The 18,648-nt window shown below is 45.6% G+C and overlaps 1 protein-coding gene across 4 annotated transcripts in view; it reads right to left on the reverse strand.

Annotated features, from left to right (window-relative positions):
• The window catches only part of CLIC6 (chloride intracellular channel 6), a 31,861-nt gene extending 16,895 nt beyond the window's left edge, over positions 1 to 14,966 (reverse strand). The window contains exons 1-2 of one of the 4 annotated variants that reach the window (XM_069785161.1): positions 13,578 to 14,966; positions 13,035 to 13,520 (exon numbers count right to left, since the gene is read on the reverse strand). In XM_069785161.1, the coding sequence (XP_069641262.1) occupies positions 13,035 to 13,520; positions 13,578 to 14,798 (1,707 nt within the window). In that variant the 5' untranslated portion in view covers positions 14,799 to 14,966. Of the gene's footprint in view, positions 1 to 13,034 lie in introns of all 4 variants that reach the window. The other 3 variants (XM_069785162.1, XM_069785164.1, XM_069785160.1) reach the window with 3 other exon arrangements.
• Between the last annotated feature and the right edge of the window lie 3,682 nt (positions 14,967 to 18,648).

Raw genomic sequence — 18,648 nt, forward strand, 5'->3', positions numbered from 1 at the left:
ACCCATCAGATGTTAATGCTTATCCACAAAACAGGCTACAAAGATTATCTTAGGAGTCCTGCCTTAAAAAGTGCTGTCAGGATGTGGAGCTCCAGGGCACAATACAGCTGCCAAACTGATGCAAATACAGACCTTTGGAAAAGTTGTGGCTGGGATCCTCAGACAGGAGGATTTCTTAGCCGAGCTTTCCTTTTTTCCTCATGGAGACAGGAAAATCTAGACCTTTGTAGTAGCATCTAGGCAGTATAAATTAAGTACTGGACAAATACAGAACGAAAAGACTGCTCCTAACTTAAAAAAGATAGATAACTTATATGTAGACCATTAGTGGGGATGTGGGAATGCCAAAGGATTTTTGGAAGTCTTTTTATAAAACTCTATGTAGATTAAGGCTTTTAGCCAAAGCTAGGCCAAAAAGAGATGCCGAGGGAAAGAGAATGAAAGGAAATGAGTGTAGGTGCAAGGCAGTAGAAGAAATCAACTTTTCACCTGCACAGCTTCAACGGACCACAGAACACCATTAAACTGGTTTTTGTGTGACCATGGATTATAGGTAGTAGGCTAAAGGTTGAGTCTACCTACAAATAGGACAACAATTTAGATGTACCTGTCTACTGTGTTTTTAATGATGCAGCTGTACGTTATTTAGCTATTATTACTGATAATAAAAGATAGGGTCTGTCCTGGAGCAGGGCTCTTCTGGTACTGAATGTGAGTTCAGGCTGAGCTCCCACCTGCAGAAATAATGAAACCCTTGCTACCTCACATTTTAACATCCGAAGCTTGGGCAAGGTTTATGTCTCCTGGACTGGCCACCTATTAGCATTTCATAACATCTTCTAACAATTTCATTATTAAGGCTTTTCTCGTTCTGTTAGGTTTCTGAAATTAGACTATACTTTCTTTAATGCAGTGTTTGCATTAACTTACTATGATTATTTTGTTTTATTAGATTTCATAATTCATATATTCAGTAAGGCTCTTTGCTAGAAATGGTTCTTTGAATGCTCTTGGTCCTCAGTTCATGTTGAGGGATTAACAGTGTGTTGGAGTTTCTTTATGGGATATTTCTCTTGACTCTGTTTTTATGTAGTGAGCAGTGGTCATAGCTTAGAGGGGTTATATACATCTGGAAATTCTAATCCTCTCTAGATGACAGAAAGGAAAAGAAGTCTGAAGCTGTAATTTCCTCTGGTTTCAGTTCTCTCTCTCCCCTACATGCCAGCAGCCATTTCAGAGCAGAGAAAGCCTCCTTTATTCTAACTTTGGCTACATTATTTACTTACTCACGGTCTGCTGGGTAAGTAATTATTGCTGAAATTAACTTAATTATTTAGTAAGTAATTAAATGCTTTGGATGCATAGGAAGAAATTTTCCTTCATTAAGAAGCAACTTTGTGGCAATAAACTTTTTACCTTTGTCCAGTTACTTTATAAATGTGAAACAAAAGGCCCAAACTCACTCCTGTTACTTAGATGAAATATCCATTTACTTTTGATTTTGATATTACAGTCTGACCAGTACTTCTACTGAACAGTGGGTCTGCCGCACCCTGCCCTTCCAGTTCTGACAAAGATTATAAATAAATGAACCATTAAACGATAATTCTGTAAAGCGAACAAAACACAAGACAGTGCAGGTGAAAATTAAAATGTGCAATGTCTTGTAATACATTTATAGAGGCTGTGGTTTTACTAATATTCACTTTTATTTACATTAAAGAGATTAAAGATTAAACTTATGTGTGTATGCACTCTTACAAAGAGAAAAGTAAACCAATTCTGTGATTTTACACACACTGCTGTTGCTAGCCTTGGGCCAGGCCCTTCACAGTTTCACAGGTATTTTCAACTACAGCTGCGGCTCTCTACAGGACAGTTAAAGGCAGTCAACAGGTGCTCTTAAAAAATTCCTAAAATCAAATGAGTTTACAAAGGAAAAATGCAAAATACAGGTTTATTTTCTCAGATTATCTTACAGCTACCTATACCAGGTCTGCAAATAAAACCACTCTGGTAGCTACAGTATTTCGTATGACCTGGGACAGTGATGAGCCCGGTTTCAGAGCAAAACCATTGCTGCCTCTCATGATGGGAAGGCAACTAATTAAACACAGAGGATGCTTGCATCTAGCTACCTGCCATCCACAGCACCGTAAGTATGTGGTAATAATGCAAAAGCAATCAGCAACCAGGAATCCACTGCTTCCTGAGCTCAGCAATAATTTGCTTAAATAATTAATAAATAGTTTGAATAATAAGGCCTGGCCATCCCAAGCAGAGATGTCTGACGGAGGCTGCTTGCACAAGCAGATTCTCTCATGCCGCGCTGTGGGGAGGGGGAAAGGGAAATCAGACGCTCCTGTTGCAACACCAGCATTTGGGAGGCATCAGAAAGAGGTGTCCCTGGGGCTGCTTCAGCTTTGAGGGGAGATCTTTGTCTCACGCTCCTGTCGCTCAGGGATGCCCACCTGGGAAGAGACCTGCGGTGCTTCCTCTGCCACATCTCGTGCAGCCGGGCACTGAGGGAGGGGGGGCAGCAAGCCCTGGTAGAGAGCTGGGCAAAATTCAGCATTTTCTCCGGTTTCCATCTCTGGGTTATAGTGCAGCAATCACGTACAGCCTCTTCTTGGCCAGATACTAAATGCTTTAAAGCAAAGCGAACGTCCTGTCTACTCTTTTTTGGATGCCTAGCCCCCAGCACCAATACATGCATACAGTAACCCTTTGTGACGCTTTACTTTTTACCTAAAACAGCTTGGAAAATTATTTCAACAAATAGTACTTTATCCCATCATAATTACCAATGCATTATTACTTCTTTATCTCTCATTTTACAAGGCTTACTTAGATGATGGTGACAAGAAAGTTTCTAGGAACTGTGCATGGCAAGGAGAACAGAGGCAAGGCAAAGAAAATGAAACGTAAAAATAAATAGGAAAATTAACTTGTGGCTAGCAAAGACTGAAAAACTTCATCTACAATTTAGTAGGGTTTAAATTAATCTTGCCCAATTTAGGAATGTTGTTCTCTTACACAAGTAATTGTCATATTGCATGAATTATACTTCTTCTATGTCTCACTCAAAATAGCATTACTTTCAGTCATTGCTATTTGTTTACTTTTTTAGTATAGGATGATAATGAATTATATGTGTATTACTCACAAACAGCGACTGAGAATTTTCAAAGCAGCATAAGTAACCATTGCCCCTCCTCCAAAACGGAAGCCATTTAATTTTAATGGGAGATGTGACAAAACCTCCATTGCTTGTAAAAAAAAAAAAATCAAGTGGTTCATTCAGAAGAGAAGGTTTTAAGCAGAGGCAAAGGGAAATGGCTGCAGAGATGCCCCCTCTCCATTCCCCCTGAAGTGAGGAGAGGGAATGCCGTCGTCCACTTTAACCACAACAGAAATGTGCCAGCTAATTAATAAAAATACACAGCCCTCAAAAAGATCACTTCCCCTAATCCTTATCCATTCTTAATTTTAAGATTCAAGGTTATTTTCAAAAACCTGCCAGTAGTCTAAGAAAACTGAGAGCCTTTTAACTGAACACAGGTGAAAATCAGAGCTGGGAAATGCCACCCAGTTACAGATCACCGGCTTTAATCTTATACCAACTAGTTAAAGAACTGAATTTCCTTCTGCTGTGAATTCTGCCTACAGAGTTCATGCTGTCTGTGTTTGTGTTAAAGGGAACATTACCAGGTCACAAGCACACAAGCAGCAAACCAAATGCTATTAGCTATTTATCCTGTTACAAGAATTATGTTTAAATACCTCAATGCTATTTCTAATCCGTATTTAATAACATGGCAAGATGCCAGCTGAACATTCTACATGGAGACAAAAATCTTATATCCTTTTTAAATTCTTACAGGGAATTACTTCAACAAAAGAGCATTATATTCTCGAACACGTTATAGGTCTGGGAAAAACAGATTAACTGGTATTTCAATGACACATCCTGTTTTACACTTCACCATATGATACTTAACCTGCGACACACAGCCGTGCTGTTTCAATCTAAATGCAAAAACTATACACATATATAGAATATCTGTTATTTGTGTTGCAAAGTAATAAGTAAATAAATAAGAAATACCCAAATAAATAAGCTATTTTATGCAGCTTCAGGGAGTAGGTTGCTGAAGGCTTCAGAAAGTAATTTGCCAATGGTATTCCTAATTCTGATGTTTAAATCAAGAGGTGAAAGTGAAAGATGAAAAGAGTGTATGTTTTTTTCCCCTCCAACAGTATGTGATATTTTGGTCCACATAGAAAATAATTCAAATGACCAGGTAAAGTATTACATAAAAAAACCTGTCAGCTCCAGTGGGAACTGGCAAAGATGTGTCCTGAAAGAGCAGTTAAAAACTGGACACAAGCACCAGCAAAAACCCATTAGCTTGACAGAGAAGGGGGACTGAACTCTATTGCTTCCCTCTCCAGTGTAAATTCAAATTCAAGGCTATTCTTCATCCTGTCCTCCCCACCACCCCACTTCCATTCTCAGGCTTTAGTAAACTATGAGAAACACAGTATATCCAATTAAAATATAGTTTTTAAATAAAGATATAGTGCACAAAACATACTGCAAACCAATCAGCTAGAACACTGATATTCCTCAAAACAAGGACTGTTGCTGTGGTCCCGGCCCCCGGGGAGCCCCTGGCCCCTGCGGTGCTCCTGGCAAAAAGGAGGCTAATGGTTTTGCTGAGGGGTTGGTAGCATGCTAGTTTCTGCAGGCAGCATAGGCCCCAAATTTTTTAAGTCTTTAGGGTATATTTGGATCCTGTTTTGAGTTTCATCTGCCACCATTATGGAAAGAGACTTGATTTTTTACAAAATGCTCAGGTTCTGCAATAGCTTTTAAAAATAATTTCAAAAATTACTACCAGGTAAATGTCAATGATTCTCCAAGACACAGATGAGAATTTTTCTGAAATCTGAGTAAATGTTTAACTTCTCTAACTACCCCATTTGAATAACTTGGAAAAGGGCATGCATTTGTGACTCCAGTCCTGCTGTAGTTTACGTGGTTCTGTAACAATTATATTTCTAGTCTATTTCGAATATTCATATATGTGCTAAAATTACAGCATATAAAGAGGCAAAGAACAAGATGGGAAATACCACCTTTGCACCTCTGCCTGTCTGTCAGGCTTCACAATAACCATCCTCCTTCGCATGGCACATCCCGCAGCAGGCTGGCGTGCCAGCCCCAGGCTCCTCGCAGGGAGGACGCTGCGATGGGTGCCCTCCTCCTGGGAAAAAACTCTGACAGCAGCGTCGGTGGCAGGTTGTACAAGCTGCCACTGTTTGCTTTGAGAAGCTAAATATTTTTATGAAGGAATTAAAATGCTTTCCTTTAGTGCTGACAAGGCAGGTGTTATTGAAAGCAACTGGAACTGAGTCACTCGACTTGTTGAGGCTTTTATCAGTAAATAATCAGACATTGCAAATGGAAATGCATACAAGTCCTTATCACGGCATGACATTTTATTATCTGAGCGAGAAAATAATCATGTAACCTTCAGATGGCATTTACTTAAGCTCCTTGGGCAGAGTCCGAGGAACATGCGATTTCTTACTTTTTAAAAGAAGCAGTAGGGCTTTTTAGGGAACACACAGAGAATACAGTCAGCGATGGCACAGGAGTAAGTCGCCATGCTTCACTTCCCCTTCCATAAAATATGTATAATATTTCCTTTCACTACCTTACTCCCTTTACTACCCCTTAAGAGGAGGGGTCTGTGTCTTGCTAAAAAGTATACAGCCACTGCCAAATCAAAGTGACTTCACCAGAGATAAGCATCCTAAAACAGCCTGGTCATATTAATAATTTCCATTATCACTTCTGCTTCACAATATTTAAACTAACTTCTAAAAAAGAGCCATAAATATAATTTTGCATGGATCTATATGAGACTGTAAGAAAAGGCCAAAATGCAAAGTCCTTGAGATGGCTAACCCTGGCTTGTACCCGTCAAGGTGAAAAGCCCCAAAAGGCGGAATTGTTTCTGGAAGTGGAGTGATCACAAGGTTGCCTAATCCTCTTCCTGTGAACAGGGTAGCAAAGTGCTGGAAAGAACTGATTTCAAATGGAAAAAGACATGGAAGAAAAAGTTGGGTTAGTATTAAAGATATCTAATAAATATAATTAGATTTTTTTTAATCAACAGAAAAAGGCTTATTTTTACTGTTAGGGATGCTAATAAAACCAAATCCAGATTCTCAAGTGGACTGGGCATGATTTGTTACACCCATGCTGGGAAGGGGACATGATACCTTTCCATCTTTTTAATGCCTACCACATTCTGGTTTCTCAAAGCACGTGAATAACACATTTCTTATTCCACAAGCAATCCCAAAATCCATGGGAACCAGAGGCTACTGAATACCATTTAAAACCTACATACTGCTACAATAGGAAATAACAGCAAATAAGCTATTCATTGCCTAACCATAAGGTTGCCAGCTATTCCTGGCTACTTGCATTTTATCTTTCTGATGCTGTCTCCACTTTGCAGGTAATTATTATATGTTGATGGTGTCAGAGAGAAAGCAGGAATAAATCTGTAACTCTGTGTCTATGGCACTGACTTGGTAGAGGGATGCACATTAATCTTCCACTTATGCTCCAGGCAACATCACAACCTCAATCACCCGCATCCCACATCAGTATCCTAAGTACAGGGCTAATGATGCAGCTACTGCTGCCTCCTTCATTTTGGCAACTGTGCCTAAACCCCTTGTGAATGATTCTAGAGCTAACACTGACATGTAATATTTTCTCAAAAAAAGCTCTTAATTTTTATTTAATGAAGGCCATTTGCAAAATTTCACCTGAATTTATTAATAATGTAATTTTAGTACAGTTATATTTTTCAGCTAATTGGCCAAATCCCTTTCCTCCCCTCTCCCACAAAATCATTCACCACACTCTAATGTTTTATATTCGTGAATGCCGTGAGTCCTGTAGACTGGTTTGTTATTTATTTATATACAAACATGGATCAAGCCTCAAATTAAACAGACAGCATGAAAATTCCCAGGCACAGCTGCATGATGATCACCTCATGCAGCAATCATCAATGTTTCCGAAGAAGGCTGCAGCTCTCCAACAGGACTTATGAAATGAAGGTTCACTTCAGACAACCAAGAACTGAAGGCAGAAAGCAAACAAAGAAAACTTCATCCTTGCCCTCAGTCTGTGATGATCACAGGTAAGATCAGCCTTTTAATGAAGACAAAACTCAAGGAGCAGAGGCAGTATGGTTGAGGTTTGAGCAGCAGGCTGATCTCTTCAGAACTTTCTGCTGGTTTCAGCCAGTAAGAAATTCAGGCTGTTCCCTAGGACTGAACGAGGGAAGTGTCCCCTCTTTAGCAAAGGGCTTAAATAGCACGTGACTTTAAGCCTGTGCTTAAAGTAAAAGACATGGTGAGGTGCTTATGGAAGCAGTGAGCTGAGAGTAAATAAAAATAGGAAAAGGTCTAGGAATGTAGCTTTGAAGACATTTACTCCATTTCAATACTTTTTTTTGCCTAAAACAAGCCTGCAAAGCACAGAGATCTGCAGTCACACTGAGAATAAATAGATGCTTAAGGCTTGTACAATCCTATGTGCACATGCAGTTTTAGGACTTCCAAAGCATGGACAAAAAGATGCCTCCAAGAAGTATGACTAGATCATAACCCCCCCAAAAAAAAAAAAAATTAGATGCAACTTCATATTTCTGATCACATATGTCTATATGTTGGTTTGTGTCTTTCTGGAATGGGACTTGGCCTGTCAGCTGTCAGAACTGACACTGGCATAAGCAAACAGAACACGCTGCTGCTCCGTTAAGCATCCCTCCAGGAGCAAAGCAGCAAAACTGATTTTGGTGTAGTTTTCAAAGCTATTCTTTAGTCAGCAGCTCCAAGGAACCTTGTTTCTTTTTAGCAGTCTAAGCTCTAAAAAAGTGACAACCTGAATGGCCAGAAAGGAAAGCATGAGAAGTAAAAATGAAAAAGATTGCACATTCAAAAAATCTGCATTGCTCTTTCAGGAAAAAGATTGGTATCATTGCCTTTCAAATCAAAGTCTCCCAAGCACAGTTTTATTGAAGACTGCTGGAAGAGCACTCAGCCCCCAGAAAAACTGCTGCAGGTGCACCCAGCATGCACAATAACCTGAAGAGTTATGAAAGGAATTTGTAATGCCAGTTCCTCTTAAGCTGCATTAGGGAACCTGAAATTGCCATATTCCAGCTGAAAAAAAGTAGCTGAGAAAGGGCAAATACCCATGGGAAGGGAGCCAGCTTCTTGCTTTGTACAACAATCTTGGGAACAGAACCGCAAAATGTCTTCAAACAAACACACCTCTGCTGATTCGGTACTTTTTGTACAGCTGTGTGTAGTGAAAGAATCAAAATCACCATACAAACAGCTAATTAACCAGCAGCCAGAAAAGCAGGGCTATGCTGGTTTGGCTGGGCAGCCCCACAAGGCTCAGTCCTGACCAGCTTTGGTTTGATTCGGGTTTCAGCAGATCTAGCCTAGACGGTGCTCGTGCTCTAGTCCAGGGGAGGGGCTTTCTCCGGAACGATTTTTGGCTTGTTCTGGGGTAGCTTTCATAACTACTCAGTTATAAAAGCAGGCAAGTCTCATAGCCAACTGTAAAACAGAATATCCAAAAGAATGGTGGAGGAAAACAACATACAAAAAAATTACAGGATTTTAGTGGCAGCAGTGTGGCACCTGAGAAAAGGTAATGCTTTCTGAAGAAGGTAGACAAAACAGAGCTCGAGAAGCATAAAAACAGAGAGTAAGGAAGAAGGAGCAGACATGTGCCTCAGGGAAAATACAGCATGGTTTTGACAGAAAGTGAAATGCAGCAGCGCTGGTTCGGATGGGAGAAAGAGAAACTAACTGTTTTCTACCATTGCCCAAACCATACCAAATGCTCCCCTGCTCATTTCACGGCCATCTGTCCTTCTGTAGCATCACACAAATCCAATGTCCTCACCTTTGGCAAGGTCTGGGTAGTTCCCTTTGCTTGCATAAATACCCAGTAACTAAACTTCCCCCAAAACCTCTTTTAATCCATAAATATGAAGCTAGTGTAACTCTGCACATAATAAATCTTTATTTTCACACATCAAGCATCAGGTACAGCACAAAGTCCACTGAATGGGCATAAAGCTAGGAGGTTTTTCCAGGGATCTGAGCTCCTGCTGCCTGTGGACTTCTTACCTACAGCACTTAAAGCCCAGAAGTTCAGTTTATACTTTAAGTGTAAGTTATATCTAAACCACAGACACATCACATCACAGAAAAGGAGATAGCTTTTTGTGCTCTAGTATGAAACACACATTACCATTTAAGTTGGATACATTAACTGTGGTGTTTGGAGGCACAGATGCAAGCACTTCTTATGCCTATGTCTACTCACAGCAAGGCTTTTACTTTCTTGTTTATTAGCACTTTTGATAATTCAGCACAGGTCTAATTATGTCAAGTCAGTCAAGCACATCTCAGGAATGGTGCAAGGAAATTCTGTTTCAGTAAAGTAACCTTGGTCCCCGGTAGGAATGAAATAACTCTCTGAGTGAAAATAAATTACTTTGATTTAGAGACCAAGGATGTCACAAAACTGAATAAAGCCTAGTACTTTTTGCTACATAAAATCTATTACCTTAGGCTCATGGTCAGCTTTTACTGTACACCATTTAACCCAGAAACTAAGCAAGAAATGTTTTGGAAGATGAGCAATCTCAGAGAAGGCCTTGTGCTCAAGCTGGGTTGTTTGGCCGACTGTTTGTGTTCAGCACTTACAGATAAATCACTATCCCTAGAAATCTTTGGAATGATGAAATCCGCAGTTTTGATTCTGGTGTTTAACTTCTATCTGTAAGAAAAATTTAAAATTTATTGGTAGGTAACCTTGGAGGTTTGTGGGTTTGGGTTTTAATTTAGAAATAAACTCTTAAATCCTACCTAAATGTTTAAATTGCTTAAAATTAACTGAATAAGTTTAGTGAGAGTTCCACTATATTCAAATGGTAAGATAAATTTATGACATTTACACAAGTTTTCTGACAAATAAAGGGCTTTTGCCACAGAAGGGGAGGAAAAAAAAAAAAAGGCATACATACGCCGTTAACCTTAGAAGACCAGCTAGCAAGCTTCAACATCCACAAGGTGTCCTACCCAATGTGCCAGATACACTTAGTTGAATTACCAAAGACCAATTGGAAAGTATATCTGGATGACCTTTGCAAACATTTGACTTTGAAACACCAGAAACATCAAGTATTGCTATCTAAAGGAAATATGATAGATGTTGTTTCATGGGAAAACGGAAATCAAGTTAGCACCTAATGAAACTCTTAAAGCAATTCTGATACGGTCTTGCTCTTATAGCCAAGGAGTCTTATGTAGTTCAGCTTCATTAAGTTCATTTGCCAAAACACAGAGGTCTGCTGTCTCTGGAGACACCTTTGTATAGCCCGTCTGGCATCAAGCTGCTGGTCCAGGACATTATCTTCCATAGATGCTGCTAACCCTGCTAAGTGCTAGAGTATCTCAGATAGCATGAGGTATCAACATTGGACCCTGAGTGTCTGAGTTCAAACTAAATGGCACTGCATAGCAACCCGAATCATCTCAAAAGCACAATTGCTGCTACCCACGCTTGTGGAGCTAGCAGGAACTTTGCCACCCACCTCACACTGGGAGACACAAGGTGACATGATATTCACAACATTCAAATACATATATGCAAAATGAAATGAACCAATGCAAAGCAGCAAGAAGTAGAAGAGAAAAGAAAACAACAAACCCTCTAAAAAGAACAAGCTTGATCAACAACAGTAAAAACAAGAAACACTACACACCATACAGTTATATCTGAAAAGTTTCTTTCTGATGGTGATACTTCTGTTTGTTATTCTTAAAACATTATTACTGAAAGACTATGAAGTACTTTAATGTTAGACAGGTCTAGTGTAATGCTCCAGGTGAGGTAACATATTCAAGCTTTGTAATACTTCTCCACTTAAATCATTAGAAAAGCAGCTGTATTATTTTCTAGGCATTTCTAAGTTACTTATGCTAAGTCAATCATAAAAATGCTCTTTCTTCTGTCTTTATTAATCCATAAATATTTTCAAAAAACATGCTTAATACTAATATTTGGGGACTACAGAGTCACAACAGATGCTCTTATTCTTATTATAGGCTGCTCTCTTATTTTGGCCACGTTGTTCTTCCATAAAGCATGTACCCAAGTGCAATAATGCACATGTAGCCTTTAGGACTTTAGCCTCTGCCACTCTCCAGCATTCCCTGACGGATATAAGAGTGTATAAAAAAAGTTACAAAAGCGTGCCTGCAAAGGGGGCTGTCTATCTGTGAGCCAGAAAGTCTGTAAATCACCTCTGCCAGGCTTAACAGTAATAGCTCCTGCTGTTTGACACAAAATCACATTTCAGCTCCAGTGTTGCCGCCTAGCTACTGTACACCAACTTGATGTACAGAGTTGCCTTTAGACCACAGAATCTGTCCCAGCCTGTGTGCTAAGAAATTGCTTAAACTGGGGAGTGGCTGTGGAGCATTCACCAAAATCAGCCATTATTATCATTCATCTTTCCTGTATGGCATCGTCCAGCACATCTGACACTACTGTGTGTAAGCCTCAGAGCATTCCTCAGCCTTTTTCAAATAACAATACTTCAAAGGAGGCTCAGCCTTGAAAAAAAGGAGTGTGCACTGAGGTGGGATAAATCAAGGCATAAACATTGCTTCAGCTCTAACCCCCCTCACCCAGAGAGATGGCAATGAGTTTTTCTTTCACAGTTAATTCCATCTGCTACAGAAGCAGCTTCAGTCAACTCAGGAGGTACAGTATCTGCATGGGAGGTATGGCTTGTAGTGGAAAAGGTCCCAGATGCCTTCTGCTTCCCTAAATTTAGTTCCTTAGTTTTAGGTCTACTCTAAGAAAAATATCCCACCCAGCTCCACACTTAATTTAGTGAGGGAGGGAAGAGAATAGGGAAGAAAAACACTTCAGGATGGCTTCTACACACAGAATTTCACATCTGTTATTTCATCTCTGTGGATGGACGCTGTTTCCACGCCAAGTCCCACTGATTTTGGTGAGATTCCAGGCATAGGCTAGAAAGCAGCTCTAAAGTGCTAAACTATAAAATGCCAGAAACTAATTTCAAGACCATTAAAATTTTTCTTTTTTGTCCATTTCCCTCTAACCTAAACCTTCCCTGCCCAAACATACACAGACTGGACAATTACAAGGGATGCTACACTGCTGGGCAGTTTACTGACTTTCTGAATCCAGCCTTCCCAAACTTTGGGGCAACTACCTACATGTTGACCATAGTTCATGTTGGAAAATCCCAGTATCACATTTTAAATTATATTTTCCAATTTCTTCTACCTCGGCCCCCATGATGTGATGTGTACCCTTCTTACTGCATTCTGAAGATCTTAAAATCCCTTAAGAACTCCTTATGTCACAAGTTACAGCTAGTGATTCCAAGCAGATGCTGCTGGGTACATTCCCACTCCTGCCCTGGGTCCCAGCCCCATGGTGAGAAGGGTACAAGCAGAGCACCTGAGTCCATGGAAACCGAGACCCCTGCATACCCATTCCGTTTAAACCTAGAGAAACCTCAGGTAACCCAGCACAGGGCCCATCAGGAGAAATTATTGGGGAGAGCACCTTGCAGGTCAGGTCTGTGCTTCTGTGGGCTGAGTGTTTCCACCAGCTCCCAGGGCTGAGGGGACAGGCAGCACTGGCCTTCAGCCACCGCGCGGGAAGCCCTGTCCCATCCTGCCTGCCGTCCGCTGAAGGAATGAGGAGCCAGAGGCAAGTTTCTTTTGGGCATTAATAACCAAATCACTTTAGCCAGGCTGGACTTCTGCCTGCCAGATTTAAACGCCACTCTTCACAGAAGCCGCCTGGGGCTCCTGGAGGAGGGGAGGCTCACGAACGCAGGTTTCCCCAGCAGCCCCTCACACCCTACCTTGACGAAGAGGGAGATGTCGTGTTCCTGCTTCTCCTCATCCTCCTCTTCCTCCTCCAGGGCGGCCGGCGAGCCCGTCTCGTCCTCCTCGTCCTCGGCCCGGCCCCGCACGCCGTTCAGGCTCCGACCGGCCGCGTCCCACTCGCTGCCCTCGGGGCCCGGGGACCCGCCGCGCTGCCCCGCTGCCGCCGCGCCGCCTTCCCCTGCCCCCGGGGCCGCGGGCCCCACTCCTGCCACCGCCGGGGCACCGGCTCCCCGCTCCGCCCCCGGCCTCTCCGCTCCGTCCTCGCCGTCGGGGCCACCCGGCGACCGGCGTCCGCCGTCAGCCTCCCCTCCGGCCGGCAACGCCACCTCCGCTTCCCCGCAGCTCTCGGGAGCCGCCTCGACCCCCGCCGGTGCTGCCGCCTCCTCAGGGACTGCTCCTGCCGTGGCTGCCTCCCGCACCGCATCCTCGGGGTCTGGCCCCGACGGGGTTGCTGCCTTCGCCTCTTCGAGGTCTGGCCCCGATGGGGCTTCCTCCCTCACAGGGGCTTCCTCCCTCACCGCCTCGGGGTCTGGCCCCGACGGGGCTTCCTCCCTCACCGCCTCTTCGGGGTCAGGCCCCGACGGGGCTTCCTCCCTCACCGCCTCTTCGGGGTCAGGCCCCGACGGGGCTTCCTCCCTCACCGCCTCCTCAGGGTCAGGCCCCGACGGGGCTTCCTCCCTCACAGGGGCTTCCTCCCTCACTGCCTCCTCAGGGTCTGGCTCTGACGGGGCTTCCTCCCTCACAGCCTCTTCGGGGTCTGGCTCCAACGGGGCTTCCTCCCTCACAGGGGCTTCCTCCCTCACCGCCTCCTCAGGGTCTGGCTCTGACGGGGCTTCCTCCCTCACAGCCTCTTCGGGGTCTGGCTCCGACGGGGCTTCCTCCCTCACAGGGGCTTCCTCCCTCACCGCCTCCTCAGGGTCTGGCTCTGACGGGGCTTCCTCCCTCACAGCCTCTTCGGGGTCTGGCTCCGACGGGGCTTCCTCCCTCACAGGGGCTTCCTCCCTCACCGCCTCCTGGGGGTCTGGCCCTGACGGGGCTTCCTCCCTCACAGCGGCTTCCTCCCTCACCGCCTCCTCGGGGTCTGTCCCCGCCGGGTCTGTCCCCACTGCCTCTTGGGGGTCTGTCCCGGCCGGGACTGTCGCCACCACTTCCTCGGGGTCTGTCTCCGTCGGGGCTGCCTCCCTCACCGCCTCGTCGAAGTCTGGCACCGCCAGGGCCGCCTCCACCTCTTCGGGCTCCGTCCCCGCCGGGGCCACTGCCGCGTCCTCGGGCTCCGTCCCCGCCGGGGCCACTGCCGCGTCCTCGGGGTCTGCCCTCACCGGCGCGGAGCCTTCGGGCGCGTCTACCCCTGCGGCCGCCGCCACCGGCTCCCCTCCTGGCAGACCCTCGCCCCGCGGGCCGCCTCCGTCGGGGTCTCGCTGCTCAGACCCCGCCGGAGCCTGCCGCCCCTCGCCCGGCCCACCCGCGGTCTCCGCCGCCCCCTCGGGGGAGCCGTTCCCCGTCCCGCCGCTGCCCTCGGGGGCCACCGCCGCCTCGGCCGGCTCCTGCCCAGCCGCCCCCTCCCCGCTCAGTCGCGGCGCCTCCGCGGCGGGAGACCCGTCCGAGGGCTCCGCCGACCCCTCGGGGGACACCCCGGGCTGCGGGTCCCCCGCCGCCGCCCCTTCCTCGTCGCCTCCTTCGCACGGGACGTCGCTCCCCTCCGGCGGCGGGGCGCCAGGCCGCCCCGGGCTCTCCGCCATGCCGGCCTCCCCCGGGGCCGCCGCCCGAGCGCGCAGCAGGGCGGGCGCGTCCGGCCGCCGGGACGAGCGGGGACCAGCGGAGCCGCCGCCGCCGCCGGGGATCAGCGTCGGGCACCGACGGGGGGGACGGCGGCGCCTGCGCACGGCCGCCCCGGGGCCGCGCGTGTGTCTGTGTGTGCGTGCGTGGGGGCGGCAGCCACGGGTGCCCGCGCTCCTCCTCCCGCGCCTCCCCCGCACGGGGCAAGATCAGCGAGTCCCTCGCCGTCCCCGTCTCCCCCTCCGCCCGCCCCGGTAAATCTCTTCTCCGCTGATTTTGGCTGCAGCTGGCACGGGAGGAGGTGGCGAGAGCGTGACCGTGGTGGCACCAAGCGCTGCCGGACCTCCCCTCGGCCATCTCCTCCCGACCCGGCGGCCGCTCTCAGGTGCTCAGCGGGACTGGAGCTTTTGCAAAAAGCGGCCAACAAGCTTGCCCCCCCACCTCCAGCAGCCCCACCGGGGCTGGCTGAGCAGGTCTGCCGAGCACCTGCTGCCTGCCCTGCCCGGGCCTCGCCTCCCACCCCAAAAGCCCTCCGATCCCCATTTCTGCCCTTGCTTTTCCCCTTCGCTGCTGCTCAGGGCCTCAGGTGCAGTGTCTCTTGCAGCCCCCCAGATGCCCTGCTGCTCTCCCCAGCCACCAGCCTGGCACCCACAAGCCCTGGGCTCGCTGGCAGGTGGGGCTGACAGCCACCCAGGGGCTGAGGGTTTGCTGGCCGCCAGAACAAGGAGAGGGACGCCATTTTCCAAACCCGGGCTTGCAAAGGGAGCCGCTAATACCCCCACCGGTGCTGATGCACTGAAACTGGCAGAGCCCTGACAGTCTCGCACAGGATCTTAAACGTACAGATGAACCCATACCTCATCTCAGCAGCTACATAGTACCTGAAACGTATTCCCAAGCCGGCTGCACCAAACATTGTTAAGAAGGAAAATGTATCCTTAACAACTTGCAAAAGTTGTAAGAGGGAACACGGAAACACTCTGTGTAAAAAAAACTGGATTTGCATACTTTTAAGTAGTTTTCCTTCATATGTGACCATGTCAAGTGCTATGTGCAAACTGTGAGAGTTTGCATTTAAATGTGATGAGAAATACTGTGTTCTGTGCAGAGCAGACAGCTGGTGTGAAAGTAGCGATGACTTTTAGTTTGGGTAAGGCGGCTGCAGATTCATCCTGCAGGCTGCCTTCTGTTCCAGATGAAAGACATATTTTCACACTTTTGGTAATTTCTCTGGCTAATGGAAGCACTTTACACAGAAGAAGACAATTAGCAGGTTCTGGTGTGAGGATAAGCTTCAGTAGTTTTGCTTGTAGGCAAGAAGACATTTTCTAGGAGATGCAGCCTGCTCTAGTAGCCCACTCTTCTCAAAAGTGATTTATATGAAAGTATTACTTATGCTATTTGAATGAAAAATAGTCCTGGTTTTCTAGGTGCAGAGAGAACAGTGGACAGAAAAGTAAGCTGACAGGAGTGAGGTATCCTATTTAAAAAACATGCAGTTAAACATTTTTATGTATGTGTATATAAAAACACTTTGAGAGTGGAAAGAGCAGGGACAGACTGCACACAGGGTTTTGCAATGGGTGGGAAGGGAGAAGATGCAGCCAACAAGAGACAGGAAATACTACAGAGTAAATCATTCTGTCAGGTCAAATACCTGCTCTGATAAAAATAAACAAACAAACAAATAAGCAATCCTGCAGATATTTTTCATAGAATTTATGCTTGCCCAGAGGTGCATTGCTAGTGAGACAAAAGAACTGGGGCAGTCATGGTCAGAAGGGATATTTCTTGAAGATTTAGGAATGGAGGTTTTGCAGCTGGACCATCATAAGGCAATTATTTCACTTCTTTGTTATGGATACTGATATCAGTAGAAGGACACATTTCAGTCATCTCTATTTCTACACAGATAATATCAGTTTACTCATCCTAACCCTTGCTGAATGGTTCCTAAACCTTCGCCTGAAGGCAGGCCACATCCCCCCAGGTGCAATACAAATCCCATTTTACAAAGCTTTCAGATGTGAGACAGAGCACAGCTGAAGACAGGTGTGCACACCCTCCACAAGCACTGCCATGTTGTCTCCTGCCCAATGGTGGATAGGACACTGGCTGGAAGGAAGAAGCCTCACCTCAGGTTTTCACAGTGGGAATGAATAGCAAAGCAACACCCATGGCATAAAAGTGATGGGAATTTTGCAGGAGAAATGGTTGCACATTATAGATACAACCACTGAAGTCAGCTGGCTATGTTCATAGGAATGCTGTGTTTGGCTGCACCCCTTGAGAAGCTCTCTCCAGCTCCCAGTCCCCACGAGCTCAGCTTTGCTCAGCTTTGGTGGCTGATGGGCCCCAACAGTTGGGTTTCCTTCACTCTGCAGCCCCATTTGGCACAGCCTCCTCTGGCTCATTGGAGCTGCCCGCTCTGGAGTGTTCCTTCTTTTTATCTGTCCCTTGGATGTGCACTACTTCTCTACACACCTCTTTTCTATCAGATTCAGGTTTTGCTCAGATTGTGAGTTTGACATGGGACTTACAACCTGCTGAGCTGATGGAACTACATGAAAGGTGATTGTCTCTCACCTATACTTATTCACTGGAGAGCTTATTCATTAACACCATCATCCTATTTTTCTTTACTTGCCTATTCCCTGCTCTGTAGCTCTTAGTACAAAACAAGGCAAGGATTTCAAGGCCGGCAAAAAAAACCCTTTCAGTGATAAACACTGCCTGATTATTAACATTGGGCAATGTTTAAGCATAACAGAAGATTAGCTTTTTAAATACCCATGGAAGACTGACAAAGGCAGAGCGGAAAAGCACTAGCAGCTGACATAGCCACATTGTTAATTATCTTTGTGGGATAAAGAAAAGTTTAAGGTATAGTGTTTGATACAGTTACCATTTTTATGGAGTAATGATTGAATAGTTTGTAACAGATCTTGCTGTGTTTTTCCTCAAGTATAGGAACAGACATTTTCTAATTCTGCTGGAGTTGAGACCTAGCAATGACCTATGCAGGCACTGGGTTAATGTTGCTGCTCTACCAGGTCACCCTGCTGCTGCTTATGCCATGAGGTCCCCGTGCAAGCAAAACAGACAAAGTAGGAAGTCAAAGAGCCAGGGGACAGAGTAAAGAGGGATGGGGTGCGCACAGTTCACGGGAGAGCTGGCCAGTCAGCCCGACATTGCTTCTCATCACTCTTCAGCAATGTGGTTTCACACAGGCAGTTTTGGAAATATACCATTAAAATTAGATCTGTCCCAGTGAGATCCCAGAGCTTTGGATATTTGTTGTTCTGTGCTGTCTGCATTCAACATTCTTCCTCTCTATCTCAATTACTTAACAATTAATCTCTCTTGCTTCACACTCCTCCTGTACACTACGTTCAAGCTCTTTACACCCCATCTGTTTCTAAAATAGGTCCTCAGCTAATAAATATTATTTTCTCAGTTTGGCTTCAGGAAGGATTACGGCACACCTTCTTCATTTAAAAGATGAGTGCAGGTAATTAAATATCACAGATGTTAGACATTAGTGGACAACATGAAGATCCCCTTATAGTCTGTTAGCAAACAAGTTATATCCCTGGGGGTTATCAATTAGGCTGTACTTGCTTGGATTATTGTAACTTCTTTTCCTTCCCTGACTGTACAGGGAGTTGCAGATCAAGGTTGTAGGTTTTGCAGCCCGAGGTAAGGAAAAAAATGCGTCTTGCATTACAAGGGTCTCGGAGAGAGCCCTCCCCACCCGCCTGCCTATCTCCTAGGGCAGGTCAGCCCCACTGCAAAAGGAGCAGGCTGGGGTAT

The sequence above is a fragment of the Haliaeetus albicilla genome, chromosome 6, assembly GCF_947461875.1.
Source record: "Haliaeetus albicilla chromosome 6, bHalAlb1.1, whole genome shotgun sequence".
In the NCBI taxonomy this organism is placed as follows: Eukaryota; Metazoa; Chordata; class Aves; order Accipitriformes; family Accipitridae; genus Haliaeetus; species Haliaeetus albicilla.